Source organism: Oncorhynchus kisutch, linkage group LG1 (assembly GCF_002021735.2).
Source record: "Oncorhynchus kisutch isolate 150728-3 linkage group LG1, Okis_V2, whole genome shotgun sequence".
In the NCBI taxonomy this organism is placed as follows: domain Eukaryota; kingdom Metazoa; phylum Chordata; class Actinopteri; order Salmoniformes; family Salmonidae; genus Oncorhynchus; species Oncorhynchus kisutch.
Genome location: NC_034174.2, coordinates 58,713,609 through 58,734,171, shown reverse-complemented (window position 1 = coordinate 58,734,171; position 20,563 = coordinate 58,713,609). Strand labels below are relative to the sequence as shown.

Sequence of the window (20,563 nt, the reverse complement as noted above, 5' to 3'; positions counted from 1 at the left end):
TCCAGGTGTGCAAAGTTCTTAGAGACTTACCCAGAAAGACTCACAGCTGTAACCACTGCCAAAGGTGATTCTAACATGTTTTGAATCAGAGAGCTGAATACTTATGCAACAACTATATTTTAGTTATTTAATTTGGATTAATCTTTAAAAAAAAGTTGAATACTTATCTAATCAAGATATATTAGTGTTTTATTTTCCATAATAATAAAAAAGAAATGTTCGAATTTTTCTTCCCCTTTGACATTACAGTATTTTGTGTAGACGTTGACAAAAAATTTTTTTTTTAAATCCCACTTTGTAACACAACAAACTGTGGAAAAGTCCAAGGGTGCGAATACTTTCTGAAGGCACTGTATGACAGAAGACAAGCAGCATTTAGCTAATTATAGACAAGTTGACAAACAAATAGCCTATCAAAATGTCTGAGATTATAATAAGAAACATAGGCCTTTGTAAAGTAGGCAGGAAAATAAATATCCTGCACCCCGTCAATAGCGCATTTTCTGTATTTGCAGTTTAGGGTGCAGTGAGGGCCTCAGATTTTCACTCTATCACATATACAGTAGTAAGGCAGTTGCAGATAGGTTATTAGCAATTGCGGGCTGTTAACAAAAATCTGACCGCACATGCAAGTGTGCTCTGTGCTGAAGTTATAGACTAGGGGCTGCATCGATTGCACAGAGCAGACAGAGTAGACTTAAAGTACTCATTAGATTACAGCAAGGTTCAACATTTTCAAGCAGACGAGCTCCACTTTTCCAAAACCATAGATAACACACAGACCCATAATGTTTAATAGCATTTTAATGACATCGCACATATTTGAGAGAGAGAGAGAGAGAAAAAAAGACTACAGGTACAGTTTCATACATCAGAAAGCCAGGTCAATGTTCTATATATGCCCAAAGACCCAGGCATTGCAAAGAATTTAATTCCTATTACGTAATTTCTGATTGTGCAGTAAGATTTTTTTTCTCAATACAATAGATACAGTGACAAAGAAATGCACGCTATGTATCAATTAGCAGGATAACGTAGCAAAATTATAATGTGCAGTGCTAGAGCAACAAGCAAGCAACCTTTTTTTGCAGTAAATGCTGAATTTCCACATTTCCATTTAACATCAATGCTTAAAGTGTTTATTATACATACTGATTTTATAATCTGTTGCCAACTATAACTATTTGGAAACATATATTATGATGCAACTCAAGAGGGACAAAAGGGAACAAAGGAAAAACATGTAAGAAGAATTACTGGTCCATCATATATATATAAAACACTATTCCATGAGGAAATCATTTCAATTACAGGTGTATTATTAGGCTTTTCTTGACCTAAAAAGGCATGCGCTTACTGATAATACTGGCTAACTATGCCCTTTTGGAGCCTGATATTTTCTCGAGGTTGTTTGTTTTCAATTTAAACTCAAGTAGGAATCATAGTAAATTTTGTTGAAAAGTTGCATTACATTTTTTATTCAATATGTGTATGTGCAGTCACAAAACTGAATTATTTTGAAGCAATGTTGTCTCCCTTTCCAACAGCAAAAAGAGAATGTAGGCCTGCCTCTTGTAGACACCCTCACAAAATTGAGGAAACGTTTAAATACTCAGACCCATTTTAACAAAACACAATGACAAGGAAAAAGCACAAAAACACACAAAACACATTTTTACAAGTAAAGAATTAACTTAAAAAAAAAAAAATGGTCCTCATGATATTACCAAATAAATGTAATGATAAAACCTGCCCCATACACCTTGACACTCTAACAAAGTACAAATGTTTATTTTACTTGTATTTGAAGTCTCATCAATCGTTTTACCCAAATCAAGGATCATTAGGCACAGCATGTTGTGTAGTTGAGCTGGAGTATCATTGTGGCTTGGCAGACAACAAAACAATTTAAAGTAAAGAAAAAAAAATACTGCACTAATAAAAAACTGAAAGTCTTCATTGCTGAGAAACTTTATAGTTTTTTCTTGCCGAACAGGCTGAATCGCTTCTCCTTGTCCTTCTCCTTGTCTTTCTCCCGCTTGCCCGGGCTGGATTCGCTGGTGAGGGTGACGGTGGCGGGCAGGGTCTGGGCTCGGCTTGACGCCGGAGTGCTCTGGTTGCTGGGCGTAATCGATACCTTGTCAGGTGTCCCCGCATTCAGAATGGCCTGGATCCATGTGCTCATCTCCTCCTGTAAGGGGTCATTGAAAAGTCAGTTTCCTAAACACTTTTGGGCTAAATATCTGTCTCAAAAAGAGAATGGCAATTGTAATGATCTATGTTTATCAGTGAATGAAATTTGCCAAAGAAGTACTTTTTTTTCTACAAGTGGACCGAGTCTGGGTCGTCATGAGATTAAAAGTTCCACATTAGCTTGGGAATTTTGGGAAACTCACCCTAGAAGAACAAGTACATGCAAGGTTGTGGAGGTCAGTTTAAGAACTAGCCCAGGAATTAGGTTTTGTAGTCAAGACCAGGGCCTTTACAGTATACCCACTGTGTTGTTTTGGCCTACTGAAACAATCTTTAACAGGTGACACAAAATGTTAAACAAAGGAAACAGACTTACTTCTTCTTTGGCTTGGAAGAGATACTCATTTCCATCCGTAACTCTGAAATAAAAAAAATAAAACAATTGGTAACTTTCTAAACATATATATTTGAGATTCAAACGAGATTCGGATAGCAACATTTGCAAAAAAATATATATTTCTGAAATGGCAGTCAACAAAATGAACTAGAACATTAAGAATTAAGATTTGGACTGCAGATAGCGTAATGAAGTACAACTAAGAGAATCCACTTCTGGGTTGATTCCGTTAGAAGGAACTTGAACACAACTCTCATTTTTATCATGTTTAACCTGAGTTTGAAGACATGTTTCTTTTTTTTGTAATCCATGGCCACATCACACACAGCCCCCATTAGACTGATCGGAATCGCATTGTGGTAGGGGATGCCTTGACCAGCAGCCTTGTTGTCTTTGTAGAAGCCCATTTCCTGATTGTTGATAACGCAGTACACGTTATGCCAGGATCTGAAAAAGAGAGCCCAATGAGTCATTGTAAGCCAGGGATGCACTGTATAACAAGTGAACTCCCTTAAAACAATATATTTTATGTAAAAAATAAACCTTTTTAAATTACTTCTCCCAAACAATGCTATTTGGATTTTCTCTTTTGATCCAGTTCACCATACCTGCTTGAAGCCTTCTTGTTGTGACCCTCCCACTCATGCTTGCGATGCAGGAAGCCCTCCAGCTGAGCTGCAGGCAAATCCTGGTTCTGGGTCGGCAATGTGGAGGACAGGCTGCCCTTGCCCCGCCGGCTGGCTGTGGGTGAGGGAATGGGGCTGGGGTCCTTTGAGTTCTGCTCCGCCACTCCATTCATGATCTCAACTCTGTCCACACCATTCTGAGAGAGAGAGAGAAAGAGAGGCCCCAATTATGCCTGAAAACTAGAGTATGCAACGCTAATAGCTCATTTTGGTTTCTGAATTGTATTTGGACAAAGAATCTTGACTGAGTAGGCCTTTTGTTGCCTCGGGCTGTGATTGAGCCCAAGACCTGTTGGAGTGCTGGAACAAGCTGAGCCAGGTGCTTATGTCTACACGAAACGAGCCTGTGCGCATGGACTACTCGTCGGCTGTGAACGGAGAAACGTAATAAGCCATGTAAGTCATTAGAGCAGAATCGAATGATGCTAACATCTAAACTATAATTTCCCCCTCCAGAAATGAGCCCAATATAACATATTGGTCCATATTATCAGGCAGGTGTGCTATTTAGCAATAGGCATTATCAACTGATGTACCCCACCTGATGCAACATAGTGGCTGTAAATAAATAAGCTGAAATGTTGCACGTTTCCAATTACCCCACTGGGCTAATCATTAGCTAGGTCACAAAATATAAAGTCAAAACATTCGGCTATCTTGTTGCTAGTTACAGCAACATATTGATGACTTGAATGTCCCAAAAAAACGTTCCACTGGCACTCAGCCAACCAAGGCTCATGTAGCCTACTGTGAATATACTGTTTGCCTACCAGTTACACCTGACCTGACTTTTGCATTCAACACAATTGCCGCCTGCTAATGCTCCATAAACCATGCCGCTGCTAAAAACTCCCGTTGTGAAATGGTACATTTGACAAATTTCTTGGATGTGAGAAGTAAGTGTAGCCTAGTGACACTAGAAAGCGCAGTGATCCTCCTCTTTAAACAGCGGCCATCAAAACTGCTTTAAAAGGTGTGTTTTCCCACGACAGGATTTAGAATGTTGTAGGCTACAATGACAGGGCATGCATATTTCTCTCCCTGTGTTGCACTCACAATTTGAATGCACCTCGAGAGGAATATTAATTTCTTACATAAAATGTGACCAACAGGCTGAACAATTGGTGTTGTCTGATTTTTCTGTTGCTTACTCGTGTTGTTGGCTGTGGAAAATTAAATGTGGATAACACCAATTGCAAACGCTTGCAAACTATTACAGACTACAAAAGGAAGCACAGCCGAGAGTTGCCCAGTGACACGAGCCTACCAGACGAGCTAAATAACATCCATGCAAGTAACACTTCGAGGCAAGTAACACTGAAAATGGCATGAGAGCATCAGCTTTTCTGGACGACTGTGAAATCACGCCAGATGGATTACCAGGACGTGTACTGTGAGCATGCGCTGACAAACTGGCGAGTGTCTTCACTGACATTTTCAACCTCTCCCTGTCCGTGTCTGTAATACCAACCTGTTTTAAGCAGATCACCATAGTGCCTGTGCCATGAACACTAAGGTAACCTGCCTAAATGACTACCAACCCGTAGTACTCACGTCTGTATCCATGAAGTGCTTTGAAAGGCTGGTCATAGCTCACATCAACAGCATTATCCCAGAAACCCTAGATCCACTCTAATTTGCATACCGCCCCAGCCCTTTCCCACCTGGACAAAATGAGAATGTCTTCTCAGTCGACTTACCTGGTAATATAAGGGTTAAATAAAAAATAAAACAATTCATTTTAAGGGGCATGGATGGGCCTTCACACCAAAATAATTACATTTAAATTTTACATAGAAATATTTAAATATATTCATATTTCATTCTTCAGCTTTAATGCAATTATGTTTTCTGGGAAACGCCTCAGATGCAAACAATGCACCTTAGGTGAGATTGAACAATGTAAAGCTCTGAGAAGTTAGGCCCTAGTCAGTCTTTTGACCCTAAAAGCTGGCATATTTTTGGTGGTAAATTTGGAGCAGTAACTTACCTGTGGGGAATCCTGGTCTGAGGGCAGTCCATTCTGCAGTCCGTTCTCTACTCCACTGTGGAGAATATACAGTAGAAAGGGATAATCAGGGAGCGAGTCAGTGAAGGTGAGTAAGTGTCCATGAGTTAACTAACAACAACTTGTGGTGATTTTCATAGCTAACTTGATTTACTTGAAAGAGTCACAATTGTTTGCTGGGTGCATATGTTGGTTCTTCGCCCTAGCACTACACAGCTGAATCAAATAATCTAAGCTTAATGATGAGTTGATTATTTCAAAATCAACTGTGTAGCGCTAGGGAACAAAACAAAACTTGCACCCCTTGGGTTCCCCAGGACAGAGTTTGGGAAACACTGAAATATGTAAAAGGAAGCGCTTTGATATTCTACAATTGGAATGACTCTGTGTCTTTGAGATAAGTAACATACTACATTAGCTACGATGGCTTTGGGAAACACTCCCTTGTCTGTTTCTTTACCAACACCACTACTAGGGATGTGGCGGTCACAACATTTTGTCAGCCGGTGATAGTCAAGCAAATAACTGTCGGTCTCACTGTAATTTACCGTTAATTAACATAAACACATTTAGCATCTCCTGGCTTTCACACATAGCCTACAAGCCACTGATGCAAGCCACTGATGATCTTTGGAACATCTTCATTTGAAAAAGTATAATAAATCCATGTAATATAGCGTATACCTTCACACTAAATCCATTATTTATTTTGGACAGAAGCATGATATGAAGCATGATATGAAGAAACATTAGTCTATTTCAGAAGAACAGAATAGCATACACTGATATGTCATTATGTTAGGTCCTGATCTGGCAATGCCAAATGGCTGTGGGCTACACTTGTCACGCCCTGATCTGTTTCACCTGTCTTTGTGCTTGTCTCCATCCCCCTCCCGGTGTTATCCAACTTCCCCATTATCCCCTGTGTATTTATACCTGTGTTCTCTGTTTGTCTTTTGCCAGTTTGCTTTGTCCATAGGACCTACCAGCGTTTTGTTTCCCTGCTCATGCCTGTTCCTTGTGCCTGTTTTCTAGTTTCCCGGTTCTGAACATTCTGCCTGCCCTGACCCTGAACCTGAACCTGCCTGTCGTCCTGTACCTTTGCCCAACTACTCTGGTTTACCGACCTCTGCCTGACCTGACCCTGAGCCCGCCTGCTGTTCCGGTGCCTTACACCCTCTCTGGATTATTGACCCCTGCCTGCATTGACCTGTCGTTTGCCTGCCCCTGTTTCTTTTGTTTCTTCAACACTGTCTCCACCTGAGTCATACCTTAAAACGTGATAACACTAGTTAATTTAGCAGACAAGATTTTCATAGAATTTGGTGACATTATTTTATAGTATGAAGAATACAATAGAACAAAGCTGAATAAATTATAAATATTTTCTCCAAACGATTTGAGGGAGTGCACACGAGGCTATTCTGTGTTAAGCGGTTAACAAACAAATATGTACTCCCATATGCTTAATTTAGAGTTATTAATGTAACTTTAGTTGTTCTACAAACGTTGGGCTATATGTTTAGATTTTTCCCCCCGCAATTTGGCTGACGCAACAGATCAGAACATTTAGCTTAAAATGTTGATAAACTATTAGGCTGTTTCTTCACATTATGAGCGCAGAAATGTGCACATGGCAGTAGGCTATAAAATTGTTCCATTAGCGGAAAACACCATGATTAAAAAAAATGCTAATTATTAAATGTGCATTTTTATGGTGAAATTATCTTTCCCAAACGTGCAACTCATGCGCTGTTAATGTATGCCAGTTAGGCTCAAACCCCCTTGTAAAGCGGATTAATTTAATTAATTTTAAGAAGTTATTTGGCCACTTTAGTTGTGATACAAACCTTATCAAAACATATAGGCCTATCTGCTAGGCTACATGAGGTGTGTTACTATGATTAGAAAGAAAAGGCATTGTCTTATGCTGGGCATCATTCACAAAGTGATAGGCTAATATTGTCACCCATCAGACTATTCTTGATTTAATATTGTCTTTACATATACTAAATAATATATGTGTGAAATGTGTTTTTATTTAGAATTGACCATTATCATGGACCGGTCTCGAAACCGGGGCAGTGGGAAAAGATACATGTAATCTATCCACTTAAATAGCGAATGGAGGATGCGTTTCTCGTGGTTCATTTTCATGCCAGTCAGGTAGACTACACTCCTGTTGTAAAGATAAACAATGTGCTTAATATTAGAATGTTGAGAATTAAATATAGTAGGACTAGCCTTTACAAAGCTGATGGGATCCTGCTCTTTTTAGTAGAGGCCATCACTCTGTTTTCTCACACAACTGCATAGCCTATAAAAATGTTGCTCAACATGAGCTCATGAGGTCTCATGGAGTGTTTGATTAGATTTTCGAAGACATTTGCATTAATGTCAGAGTGCTTATATGGACAATAGAGTGATGAGTAACAGGCAGTTAGCAAGTAGGCTACTAATGACCATAAGCAGCATCAGAGCTTGGAGATGCCTAATTACCGTGACTAAACATTCACGTGGAATTTGACTGCAATCATGATCGCCAGTGTGATGGGAATATGTTCACCGCAACAGCACTAACTGCTACACTTACCTCTGCAGTGGTGAGTCTTTCTCCGGTAAAGGCTCTGGCGAAGGGGGTTTTCGCATTCTTTCTTCTTCCTCTTGCTGTCTTCTCACTTCCAATAACTCCAACTGGAAGAACAAGACACAACGGAACCTCAGTCACATTTTACCACCTTAATCTGAGTAAATTAATCTGGCAATGCCACCTTCAAAAGTGATGGGTCACACTTCAATTCTAACGTTTGCTATTTACCTGGGACTGAAAGACGTGAAAATTGGCAGCTAATTTAATTAACTAATGATTACATTGTAGTTTCTTTGGGATTCATGGGAACATGCAAATCTTTGTAACAATGATTACCAATTATGTTGTATTCTTTGAAAGCACCAGATTATTACTCCATAATTTTTCATTAAATGCTGGGTAAATACTGTACTGACATGCAGTTAACATGCAGTTAGCACTAGGTGTCAATGTTAGTACGTGAACTTAAATAATTGACGAGGAGAAGATACCATTGTTTAGTGAACAGCTTTCTTATTGAAACCTTATGAACATTACAAATACTCACTGGAATAGGACTGAAAATGTAACTGTCTATGAGTAAGACTAATGTCTCTCATAAGAATCGTTTAACCTAAAGATTTGTGACACATGTGACAGGAACATTGCAACCCGCCAAAACACTCACCGTAGTCAACCTCTCCAGTGCTGAGAAGCGCTCCTCCCAAGTGGCGGCCGACTTCTCGAATGCCTCGTGCCTCTTGATCAGTTTCTCCACCTCGTCCACACTCTGCCCCAACTCCCGGCCGAATAGGTATGGTTCCTGTCCCAGCAGCCACGCCTCTGCCACCCCTGCATCCCTCCCAAACTGGTGAACTTCCAAAACTAGACCATGCAGAACAAAGAGAAGAAAGTCAGCAGGGAAAACTGGAAGAGAGAAGGCCCAACTGCAATTGTTTCATTCCAATGTTGTAGCTAACTTATGCCTCTGGCATGTGGGAATGGGTAACCTGAGCATTCATGACTAATATCCCCCCTCCCCAAACAGAAACACTCACTGTCCACTTTAGCCCACATGCATTAGTTATCAGCAGAGCGAATGTGGTCTCAGAGCATTTCATATTATTCTGTACGTAAATCCGAGACCCTCCATTTAGTATGATATGGTATACATTAATATGTCCATATCCATCATCCATTTTGTAAACAAATTACTATTTTGTATGATATGTTCCGAATTTAAATTCATACAATATATTCAGAATTAGGAAAACACACAATATGTTATGAATTGCAATTGTTACAGTACGTTACGATTTTGCAAAACGTACAATATGTTACGAATTTGCTAAACATATACAGTACATTCGGAAAGTATTCAGACCCCATGACTTTTTCCACATTTTGTTACATTACAGCTTTATTCTAAAATGTATAAAATAACTTTTTTCCCTCCTCAATCTTCACACAATACCCCATAATGACAAAGCGAAAACAGGTTTTTATAATCTTTTGCAATTGTATAAAGAAAAAAAACCCGAAATACCTTATTTACATAGGTATTCAGACCATTTGCTATGAGACTTGAAATTGAGCTCAGGTGCATCCTGTTTCCATAGATCACACTTGAAATGTTTCTACAACTTGATTGGAGTCCACCTGTGATAAATTAAGTTGATTGGACATGATTTGGAAAGACACACACCTCTCTATATATCGTCCCACAGTTGACAGTGCGTGTCAGATTAAAAACCAAGCTATGAAGTTGAAAGAATTGTCCTTAGAGCTCTGAGACAGGATTCTGTCGAGGCACAGATCTGGGGATAGGTTCCAAATACATTATGCAGCACTGAAGGTCCCCAAGAACACAGTGGCCTCCATCATTCTTAAATTGAATAAATTTGGAACCACCAAGACTCTTCCTAGAACTGGCTGCCTGGCCAAACTGAGCAATCGGGAGAGAAGGGCCTTGGTCAGGGAGGTGACCAAGAACCCGAGCTCTAGAGTTCCTCTGTTGAGATGGGAGAACCTTACAGAAGGACAACCATCTCTGCAGCACTCCACCAATCGAGGCCTTTATGGTAGAGTGGCCAGATGGAAGCCACCCCTCAGTAAAAGGCACATGACAGCCTGCTTTGAGTTTGCCAAAAGGCACCTAAAGGACTATCAGACCATGAGAAACAAGATTATCTTGTCTGATGAAACCAAGATTGAACTCTTTGGCCTGAATGCCAAGCATCACATCTGGAGGTAACCTGACACCATGTTTTTCAGCAGCAGGGAGGGAGATTAGTCAGGGTTGAGGGAAAGATCCTTGATGAAAACCTGCTCCAGAGCGCTCAGACTGGGGCACAGGTTCACCTTCCAACAGGACAACGACCCTAAGCACACAGCCAAGACAATGCAGGAGTGGTTTTGGGACAAGTCTCTGAATGTCCTCGAGTGTCCCAGCCAAAGCCCGGACTTGAACCCGATTAAACATCTCTGGAGAGACCTGAAAATAGCTGTCCAGCGTCGCTCCCCATCCAACCTGACAGAGCTTGAGAGGATCTGGAGAGAAGAACTTAAAGCAAAGGTGCTTTAACAAAGTACTTAGTAAAGGGTCTGACTACTTATGGAAATGTGATTTTTATTAATTCAAATTTTAAACAAAAGTTTTTGCTTTGTCATTATGGGGTATTGTTTGTAGATTGATGTGGAGGGAAAAACAATTCAATCAATTTTAGAATAAGGCTGTAAAGTAACAAAACGTGGAAAAAGTCACTGGGTCTGAATACTTTCCGAATGCACTGTATATGTTAAGAATTCTAATTTGTTGTGGCTAATATTAGGTAGGTGGCAAACACTAATGTTAGCTAGCACTAGGGGTTAGGGTTAGGGGATAAGTTAGGAATAAGGTTAAGATTTAAAGGGTTAAGGTTAGGGTTATCTAAAAGGGTTAAGATTAGGGAAAGGGTTAGCTAAAAATGAGTAAGAAGTTGCAAAGTTGCTAATTGGCTAAAACGCTAAAGTTGTTTGTGATGAAATTCGAACACACAACCGCTAGACATTCGCGTTATAAGCCTACACATCCACCTTGACCAATCACACTCCTTTCATTTTTGTCTTACGTAACCTTATATCGTATGTAACCATACCAAGCATACCATATCATACTAATTTGAGTGTCACGGATTTACGTTTACTATGTTATGTCTAGTCGATGAGACCAGTCTGGCAGAGGACATGGGGCAAATAGAGGGAGGCCAGATTGATCAAAGTACACATAAGCGCACCAAGGTTGTCTTCATTAGGGCACGTAAAGGTAAAAACTTGTAAAATAAATGTTCAACTGAAAATTCAATTGAGCTTTTCTGATCTTTTCTCTTCTGTTTGATGCATAATGAACACAACCCAGCTCTACACATGGCCAACACTTTAGGGACAGTTTCTCATCATCACATTCCAATGTATGCATAGTAACATAATGAAACAGTCTTCCAGAGGGACAACGAAGGATTGTTCACAACGTTAGTGCAATGGATCTGTCAAAAATCATATTCTAAATACTACAGACAGTACTGCACCGGGCACACCAAGTCATTTCAACGTGGACAATTGGGTAATATTTGGTTGAGACGTTGATCAATTAGATTACAACCTACATTCACCCACTCAGAAAGAAAGCCATAAGTTTGTTGAATTCTCAATGTGTTATCTTATCACTATGCTTTCAACAATCTAAAAGCACAACCAAATTCCAATCAAAAAACAATTTCTGCCTTTTGGTTTCATTGTCACCTAGATAGGTTATCACTGTGTTTTCAACCGTTTATAAGCGCAATGAAGTTCCAATGAGATATTTAGAAATTTCAGATATTTAGTTTATGTACGACTAAATGTGTGATCACTGTGCTTCACATAATAGCACAACAAAATGACCGGAACTCAAATCAAATTAAACTTTTGTCACAAGCTCTGAATACAACAAGTATTTACCTTGAAATGCTTACTTGCTTGTACTTAACCAACAGTGCAGTTCAAGAAGAGTTAAGAAAATATTTACCAAATAAACAAATGTAAAAAGAAACAATAAAATGACAATAACGAGGCTATATACCGGGGGTACCGGTACCGAAATTGCAGTTGAGAACCTGATAAAAGTACATTGTGCAAGTGATCAATGTGGTTGCAGATTCTGCATAGATTATTATAGCAAGAGCGAAGACCTCCACAGACCTGCAACCTTTGCATGCTAATTTTGAACAGGCACGCTTTCTATGATTAGGGGCTCCCGAGTGGCGCAGCGGTCTAAGGCACTGCATCTCAGTGCTAGAGGCGTCACTACAGACACCCTGGTTCGAATCCATGCTGTATCACAATCAGCCCGTGATTGGGAGTCCCCATAGGGTGGCGCACAATTGGCCCAGCGTCATCTGGGTTTTGCCGGTATAGGCCCTCACTGTAAATAAGTATTTGTTCTTAACTGGTTTGCCTAGTTAAATAAAAACATAAGAAAACATTTATAGTTACAGTAACCCCAAAACGTAGCCATGGATGTTTTACTCATTAAGGTTGAATGAATAAATACTGTTAAATTAGTTTGTAAGATATCCTTCACTTTAGGGTAATTACTGTATTACAAAATGTATGTTGAATTGTGTTTGGTTGTCAATGTAATCAAATACACTGTATCAACATTTGAAGATCTACTTGGTTAGTATCTACAGATTGGATACTTCCATATTTATTTTATTATTTATTTATGGAAAAATAATTATTTATTATTTTATATTTTTTTTACCTAATCTCATTTTCAAGATAGGCCTGGCCAAAATACCAGCACATACAATTTCATAGAGACACATTAACATTAGATTTCCCCCTCAAAACAACAGTTTATGTTAAAGACTTATTGCAAATCCAATGTATTTTACACATAGATTTCATGCAATGATGTGTATAAACCCTGGAATGGTGATTCTATGTAAAAGGTCAATGTGTGTCTTTGAAGCCGTCGGCCTCCATAGGAATGAATTTAAGTCTACATTATTTCAATAAAATGGACAAATGTACATGTATTTAAGTATGACTTTGTGGTGGCGCCAGTAGCATTAGTCTTCTCCACCAAAAATGTTAAGGAATATGTTTATGTATTTTTTATATAAATATATATTTTTTTCGTGTTCAGTTCACAAAATACTTTTTTAAAGTAAGTATTAAAAGGTGTCTGTATTATAATATACTTGTCAAAAATCAATGTAGACATACAAAAATGGATTTCTATAGCTTCCAAAAAAAGTACCAAGATGGCTGCTCGGGGGCTTCAAAACAGTGCCCTGTCAGTCATCTAGGGTTAATACATATAATGAATTGCGTGTCACAATACATTGACAAATTACGTTGAAACAACGTTGATTGAACCAGTTTGTGCCCAGTGGGACTGGATATGCCCAACTAGTGACAAGATTCCATCCAATAGCATGTGTGAAAGTATGAACAAAAACCCTTACTCAGTCTTAACCACTCCCGTCGGTCCTCCCACTTGTCAATCATGTCTTTCCTCTTGTCCATCAGCTGTAGTAACTTATCTTTGATCTAAACAGAGGACATAGCAGTGAATACTTATATTTTAGCATGGGGTATCACATACAAACAATGCAATACACTAAAACCTGAAGAGGCTACAATGCAGTATGGTCATTCCACAAAATTAGTGCCTTTAATATTTTAAGTAGAAATGATGCACCAATATTGAATTATAAAAGCCTGAAGTGCCCTTTAATAAAAAAAATTTTTATGTGAATAAAGAAGATTCAGAATTTTTTCATCCATCTGTGCACCCTCTATGACTTCTAGGAAGAGTTTAACCCACTTCACTCCAACATTTCTCCAGGTGAAATCAAAAGATTATTTTCACATCTTTAAATGCACCAAATTGGTGGAATGACCCAGTAACATAGGGCTGTCAAAATATTTCCCCAAATGGACCATTTAAGTGCTGGCAAAACAAAATGGTGAAAGCTCATCATTAGGGTGGCTTTCACCTGGTCAGGTCATTCAGACCAGTGCAAAGAAAGAAATGAGACCAGGACATATTTCAATTGAGAAAGAGCAGTGGTCCGCAAATGGCTCATGGGCTGACCTGCAGTAGCATAGCATTGGTTTGGCTATGGAACTTACCTCCTCTGATGCATAGTGCTTTCTGGCTAGCAGAGACTTGCCCAACTCAATGCAGGCGGTGAAGCTGTCATTGCGGGCGTCGATCTCAGCCTTGATACCCTGGTGGTTGTTCATCAACAACTCCACTGAGGACACGTCCCTGTGCAGAGAAAGGAAAACATGCACGCAGGCGCACACACACACACACACACATACACACACACACACATCAGGATATTAGTATACGAACCTAAGATTGGAATAGGATTTTCAGTTTATTGAATTGAAATGGAACTGACCCCAACATAACTAAGTACAAGAGTAATTTACCTTGGATTCTCCTGGGCTTCGATGAGACGGATGACGTCCTCCATCCACAGCATGAGGTCGCGCACCATGCTGAAGAAGCGGAATTTGTCGCCCGTGTCCAGGAGGTGGACCCTGCGGCCATCACAGGCCTCCAGCAGGGTATTCCAGGCCTCCAGCACCTCACTCTCCCTCCGCTGGATGTCGTCTGCCTTGTCGCCGGCATAGGCCGACTGGAGGCGGACGGCATCCTCCTGCAGCTGCCTCACCTGAAGGTCCGAGCACAAGTCACTTTAATGCATTTTATTCTATAATTACACTACCTTCCAGTGCCTGGTATCTACATGAAATTACAGGCTATGTGTAATTAACAGGTTAATAATTACTAGCAATGTGAACTGATATGTAAAATCTATATTTATAGTGGTAAAAAATTCAGAGACAGGATTCTGAATAACATTGCCACTGTGTGATTGTTTCATATTCTGTTCATTTCCATTGCTTTGTGAAGCTCAGTCAACTGCTTGCTGATTGCCTATTGGGCTTGCCTTCTGGGGGGCAGTTTGAATACAATGGGAAGCCAGTTGGTGACCCATCAGCAGGCAGTTAATTACAGCTAATTCGGAAAGGATTCAGACCCCTTGAATTTTTCCAAATTTCAATACGTTACATCCTAATTCTAAAATGTATTCAATAAAACATTTTCCTCAATCAGTCGACACACAATACCCCATAATGACGAAGAAAAAACAGATTTTTTTGACATTTTTGCAAACTTATTAAAAACAAAAAACTGAAATACTTTATCTACATAAGTATTCAGACCCTTTGCTATGAGACTCAAAATTGAGCTCAGGTGCACCCTGTTTCCATTGATCAACTTGATTGGAGTACACCTGTGGTAAATTCAATTGATTGAACATGATTTGGAAAGGCACACAACTGTCTATATAAGGTTCCACATGTCAGAGCAACAACCAAGCCATGAGATTTGTCCGTAAAATAATTGTGTGTAGAGCTCCGAGACAGGATTGTGTCGAGGCACAGATCTGGGGAAGGGTACCAAAAAATGTCTGTAGCATTGAAGGTCCCCAAGAACACAGTGGCCTCCATCATTCTTAAATGGAAGGCGTTTAGAACCACCAAGACTCTTCCTAGAGCTGGCCGACTGGCCAAACTGAGCAATCGGGGGAGAAGGAACTTGGTCAGGGAGGTGACCAAGAACCCGATGGTCACTCTGACAGAGCTCCAGAGTTCCTATGTGCAGATGGGAGAACCTTCCAGAAGGACAACCATCTCTGCAGCACTCCACCAATCAAATATAAGGCACATGACAACCCGCTTGGAGTTTTCCAAAAGGCACCTAAAGACTCTGATGAAACCAAGATTGAACTCTATGGCCTGAATGCCAAGCATCACTTCTGGAGGAAACATGCCACCATCCCTATGGTGAAGCATGATGGTGGCAGCATCATGCTGTGGGGATGTTTTTCAGTGGCAGGGACTGGGAGACCATTCGGGATCAAGGGATCGATGAACGGAGCAAAGTACAGAAATCCTTGATGAAAACCTGCTCCAGAGCACTCAGGACCACAGACTGGGGCGCAGGTTCACCTTCCAACAGGACAATGAGCCTAAGCACACAAGCCAAGACAATGCAGGAGTCACTTCGGGACAAGTCTCTGAATGTTCTTGAGTGGCCCAGCCAGAGCCCGGACGTATCTAAACATCTCTGGAGAGACCTGAAAATAGCTGTGCAGCGACGCTCCCCATGCAACCTGACAGAGCTTGAGAGGATCTGCAGAGAAGAATGGGAGAAACTCCCCAAATACAGGTGTGTCATGCTTGTAACCCAAGAAGACTCGAGGCTGTAATCGCTGCCAAAGGTGCTTCAACAAAGTACTGAATAGAGGGTCATATTTCCGTTTTCTAAAAACCTGTTTTTGCTTTGTCATTGTGGGGTATTGTGAGTAGATTGATGAGGCGAAAATAAACTATTGAATCCATTTTAGAATAAGGCTGTAACGTAGCAAAACGTGGAAAAAGTCTGAATACTTTCCAAAAGCACTGTATGCTAAGTTGAGAGCCTGTGAGAGTGTTTTGTGTCTGCAAGAACAGTCATGTGTCCTCTTTTACGTAATAGTGTAAGTTATCAATATCATATTGCATTATCGATATTGGTGCCCACCACTAATATTAACATGAGATTTCAGTGCAGTGATTTGGTGCAGTGAGCTACAGGGAGATATTAGCTATGCATCAACCTGTGTTCCCAGGGCCTGGATGTCATGCTCGAAGGTGGTGTGCATCCTCTGCAGTGTCTCCACTGTGTTCTGGTCACGTCCCACCTCCTCTGGAAGTTTCTTGTGTTTGTCCAGGATGCGGCTCAGGATCTCCTTGGCGTCATGGTAGAACTTGTGCAGCTCGTAGGAGGCGGCCAGGATCTGCGTGCGCGTGTCGATAAGTTCCAGCAGGTCAGCCCAGGCCTCGTTGAGTCCATCTTTCCACTCGGCCACCGTGGCGGCATCTGCGTGGCCCGCATTTATCAGCTCATCGGCCAGGCGGTTGACGGCATCCACACGCTCCTGGCCGATATTGCCTGTGTCGCGCGCAAACTCCCGGAAGCGCTCCTGGAGCATCTGTGGATGGATAGATGGATGGAGAGGGGGAGAATGAGGACCTTTAACACAAATATATATTGTACTGCCCTGTCTTACCTACTAAAAGGTAATGGTGCTATCAAATGGGCAGTACTGAAATCAGTCTATGGCCACGTTACAGACCGTTTGCAAAGCAGTCACACACCAAAGCACACAACACCTGAAAAATGTTAAACATGTCAACTATATCAATATGATATATTTAGATATGATGCCCAACTACAATTTAGATGGGTCATTCAGTTATTGGAACATTTTTGGAATGTGGTAACTTTGCAGATGGTCTGTTTTTCCTCCCTGACAGTACCAGGAGTGAGAGGGTAGGGTTTGAAGTCAGGTGGCATTGCTTACGGTGACATGCTCGTAGTCCTGTCCCAGCTCATGAGATCCGGCCACCACCTCCCGCTCGGCAATCCACTGCTCCAAGTCGTCAACCTCGCGGTTGAGCTGGAACAGGCGGAACCGCTCATCCAGTTTGCCCCGCCTCTCCTCAGACAGGTCCTTCATGCCGGCATAGAGCTTGTCCACCTGAGACTGACGCATGCCTATCCTCTCACTGCCCACACAAACAGAAATCAAGAGTTCAGTGATCAGTGGATGGGGTTAACAAGAGTTATCTTTTTTAGTTTTTTTGCAAAAAAAAACATTCTTGTTCCAACACTAATACACTAGTCATGGTCTGAATTTTTATTTTATTTGATTTATTTTACCTTTATTTAAATCAAGGCTTTCTTTAGTGAAATCAGGTCTGTTAGGGTTAAGCTGAAACAACAAAAATGCATACACACCACACTCTGGTCTACTGAATGCTCCACTCATGCAAAATACTTTTTCTAGATCGGACATTCATATTCAGGTCAACCTTCCTTGACGGGCGGCAATATTAAGTTACGTTCTATTTCAATGGCTTCACTCTAGGCTCTCTCACTGACCTCTCTGGATGTCCTGCAGCTGTCAGGCCTCTGCTGGTCTTGGAGAGCTGATGGACTGTCTCAGCGTAGTCCTCCACCGACTGCTCCACAATCTGGTGCTTCTTCAGCATGGCTACGGAGCTCTGCTCATCCTAAGAGGGAAATACACTTGTTTTTAGCACTTTTGTGAATTCTATGTTAAAAGAAATATCAGTACAGGGCACACACACACACACACACAGACACACACAGACACACATAGACACACACACACAATAACACAATAACACCCTAGTACCTTGGCCTTCTCCTCAGACATCATGTACAACTCCTGCTCGCTCATCCAGGCCTCAGCCTCAGCAGCATCAAAGTAGTACTTCTGTGCATTGTGGGCCTCCTCCAGTCGGACGTGACGCTTCTCCGTCTCCTCAATCATCAGGCCCCACAGCTGTTGCAAGTCGGCCAGGCGCTGGCGGATGGCCTCCACGGCAAGGCTGTCCTCCATCAGCAGGCTCTCGCTCCGCTCGAAAATGTCATCGAAGCGGGGCTGGTGTCCCTGGATCTCCTTCTGCAAGGTCTTAGAAGGGGATACAGTACAAAATTATGTACTATGTGCAATAAAAGTAATGTCAGCAATACATTAAAATACTAGATACACAAAGCCAAGAGTACAATACTTTAGATACACTTCATTAAGTAAGTAGTAAGTAAGTAAGCCTTGCCTAAACGGTCAGGAGCCCTATTTCTGTAGTGTACAACCTTGGAGAGGACACCAATCTGTCGTAGTCTATATCTCAATTAAAACTCAATAAGAGAGTGATACTCTTTGCTATGTATGATACCATTCAATACATTTGTTTAAATGACTTGGTAGGAATAGGATAACAGATTTATACAGGCACTAACTTATCACCTAAACGATCAGCCTCATTGCTTTTAAAAGTTGTGTTGATGCGAGTGGTTGTATTAGCTTGGGATCTATCGCATCGCACAAATGTCCCAGAGTATGTTTGGAACATTTATTTATTGCACAGAAGTACAAGTTGACCAATAGAATAGGTTAACCTTTGTACTATGGGGGATAGTAGATTGACATAGGCTAGTGCTTTTGTTGTTGGTTAGGTCTACTCATCTTGTTGGCTGACGAAAAGTAGGCTAAATGTGGACATTTTCAATATGCGCCTCGAAATTTGATAAGAGGGAAGTCCGCAGTTGTGTCCCCGATGTGTCTGTGTTCATTCACTTGTAGCCTACTTCTTAGCTGAAATGCCTGTGAGAAGGACCCGATCACGTGACCTCATTGGCTACATCTAAGAGAGCCATGTGAGTGAGAGGTGCTTCGGAGCACAGCAGCCGGGAGAAGGGAATTATAATTAGTCTATTATATTCAGCCCAAGGGCACAACTGCCACTTTGGCCGCAAATGGCATAGATATTTTAGGGGGCATTATGGCCACACAAGGGGGATGCCGCCAGGAAATTTGAGGCCTGGTGAGAATATTATCAAGCGCTTGTCAAATTATGAATGAGAGACTGATGATGTGTGTGCAGCTTGCAACTTTTTTCCAATCATCATTAGAGTCCAATCATGCAGCCTTATAATGCATTAAACATCAACACATACAGCCCATAGTTTATAACACAACTAAAGTTGCATAAATAACTCTAAATGAAGCATATAGGACGACCGGTTTCTCACTGACCTCTCAACTAAAGTTGCATAAATAACTCTAAATGAAGCATATAGGACGAGCGGTTTCTTTGTTAACCGCTCAGCACAGAATATCCGCATGTGCTCACTTCCTTTGAAATTGTTTGGAGAAAATATCCTTCTATTATAAAATAATAAAAAATAATGCCAGGGAGTCTTAAGCAAATCTTGTCTGCTAAATTAACAAGTGTAGCCCACAGCCATTTGGCATTGCCATATCAGGGCCTAACATAAGGACAACTGAGCGAGCATGTTATTCTGTTCTTCTGAAATAGACTACATTTTCTTTATATCATGTTTCTTTTGACCTGTCTAAAATAAATAATGGATTTATTGTAATGCTGTAGGCTATATTAAATGGATTTATTAGACTTTTTAAAATGTATATGTTCCAAAGGTCTGCATCAGTGGCTTGTAGGCTATGCCTGAAAGCCAGGATATCCTAAACGTGTTTATACTAACTAACGGTCAATTACCAGTAAGCCCGGCAGTTATTTGCTTGACAATCACTGGCTGACAAAATTTAATGAACGCCACGTCACAGCCCTAAACACTGACACTAACAATACTAATTTGGCTTATAAATAGGCGCATAAACGTATTCACAAAAATTGAATGGTGCTAAATTTGCGCCTAAGTGTGACTTCCTTGTAAAGTGACCCACATACCTGATTTTTCTTGATAAGCAGTTGAACGGTCTGCAGGTTGTGACCATGATCCGTGGAGGTTGCAATTGGCATCCTCTCTTCGACCCACAGCTAAAATGGACAAGCCAAATAGATGATTAAGTGCATTGAATGAAAATACCAGAACAAATAAAGCCTCAATAGAACATGTACATGCATGTGCACACACAAAACACACGTTTGTTTTACTATTCTTGTGGGGACCAAACAATTGATTCCTATTCAAAATCCTATCTTCCCTAACCCCTAACCTAACCCTAACCTAACGTAGCAGGCGTAAAATAAATGCCTGAAAC

At 40.8% G+C, this 20,563-nt stretch overlaps 1 protein-coding gene across 2 annotated transcripts in view; it reads right to left on the bottom strand.

The window, feature by feature from the left end:
• Positions 1 to 1,913: 1,913 nt before the first annotated feature.
• The window catches only part of sptbn1 (spectrin, beta, non-erythrocytic 1), a 90,123-nt gene continuing 71,473 nt past the window's right edge, over positions 1,914 to 20,563 (bottom strand). For both annotated transcript variants that reach the window (XM_020482574.2, XM_020482583.2), the window contains 15 exons: positions 20,250 to 20,339; positions 18,170 to 18,448; positions 17,893 to 18,023; positions 17,312 to 17,516; positions 16,565 to 16,939; positions 14,325 to 14,569; positions 14,016 to 14,154; positions 13,346 to 13,430; positions 8,542 to 8,738; positions 7,878 to 7,978; positions 5,267 to 5,321; positions 3,199 to 3,413; positions 2,864 to 3,037; positions 2,570 to 2,612; positions 1,914 to 2,191 (listed from right to left, as the gene is read on the bottom strand). In XM_020482574.2, coding sequence (XP_020338163.1) covers positions 1,973 to 2,191; positions 2,570 to 2,612; positions 2,864 to 3,037; positions 3,199 to 3,413; positions 5,267 to 5,321; positions 7,878 to 7,978; positions 8,542 to 8,738; positions 13,346 to 13,430; positions 14,016 to 14,154; positions 14,325 to 14,569; positions 16,565 to 16,939; positions 17,312 to 17,516; positions 17,893 to 18,023; positions 18,170 to 18,448; positions 20,250 to 20,339 — 2,553 coding nt within the window. In that variant the 3' untranslated portion in view covers positions 1,914 to 1,972. The remainder of the gene's footprint in view (positions 2,192 to 2,569; positions 2,613 to 2,863; positions 3,038 to 3,198; positions 3,414 to 5,266; positions 5,322 to 7,877; positions 7,979 to 8,541; positions 8,739 to 13,345; positions 13,431 to 14,015; positions 14,155 to 14,324; positions 14,570 to 16,564; positions 16,940 to 17,311; positions 17,517 to 17,892; positions 18,024 to 18,169; positions 18,449 to 20,249; positions 20,340 to 20,563) is intronic.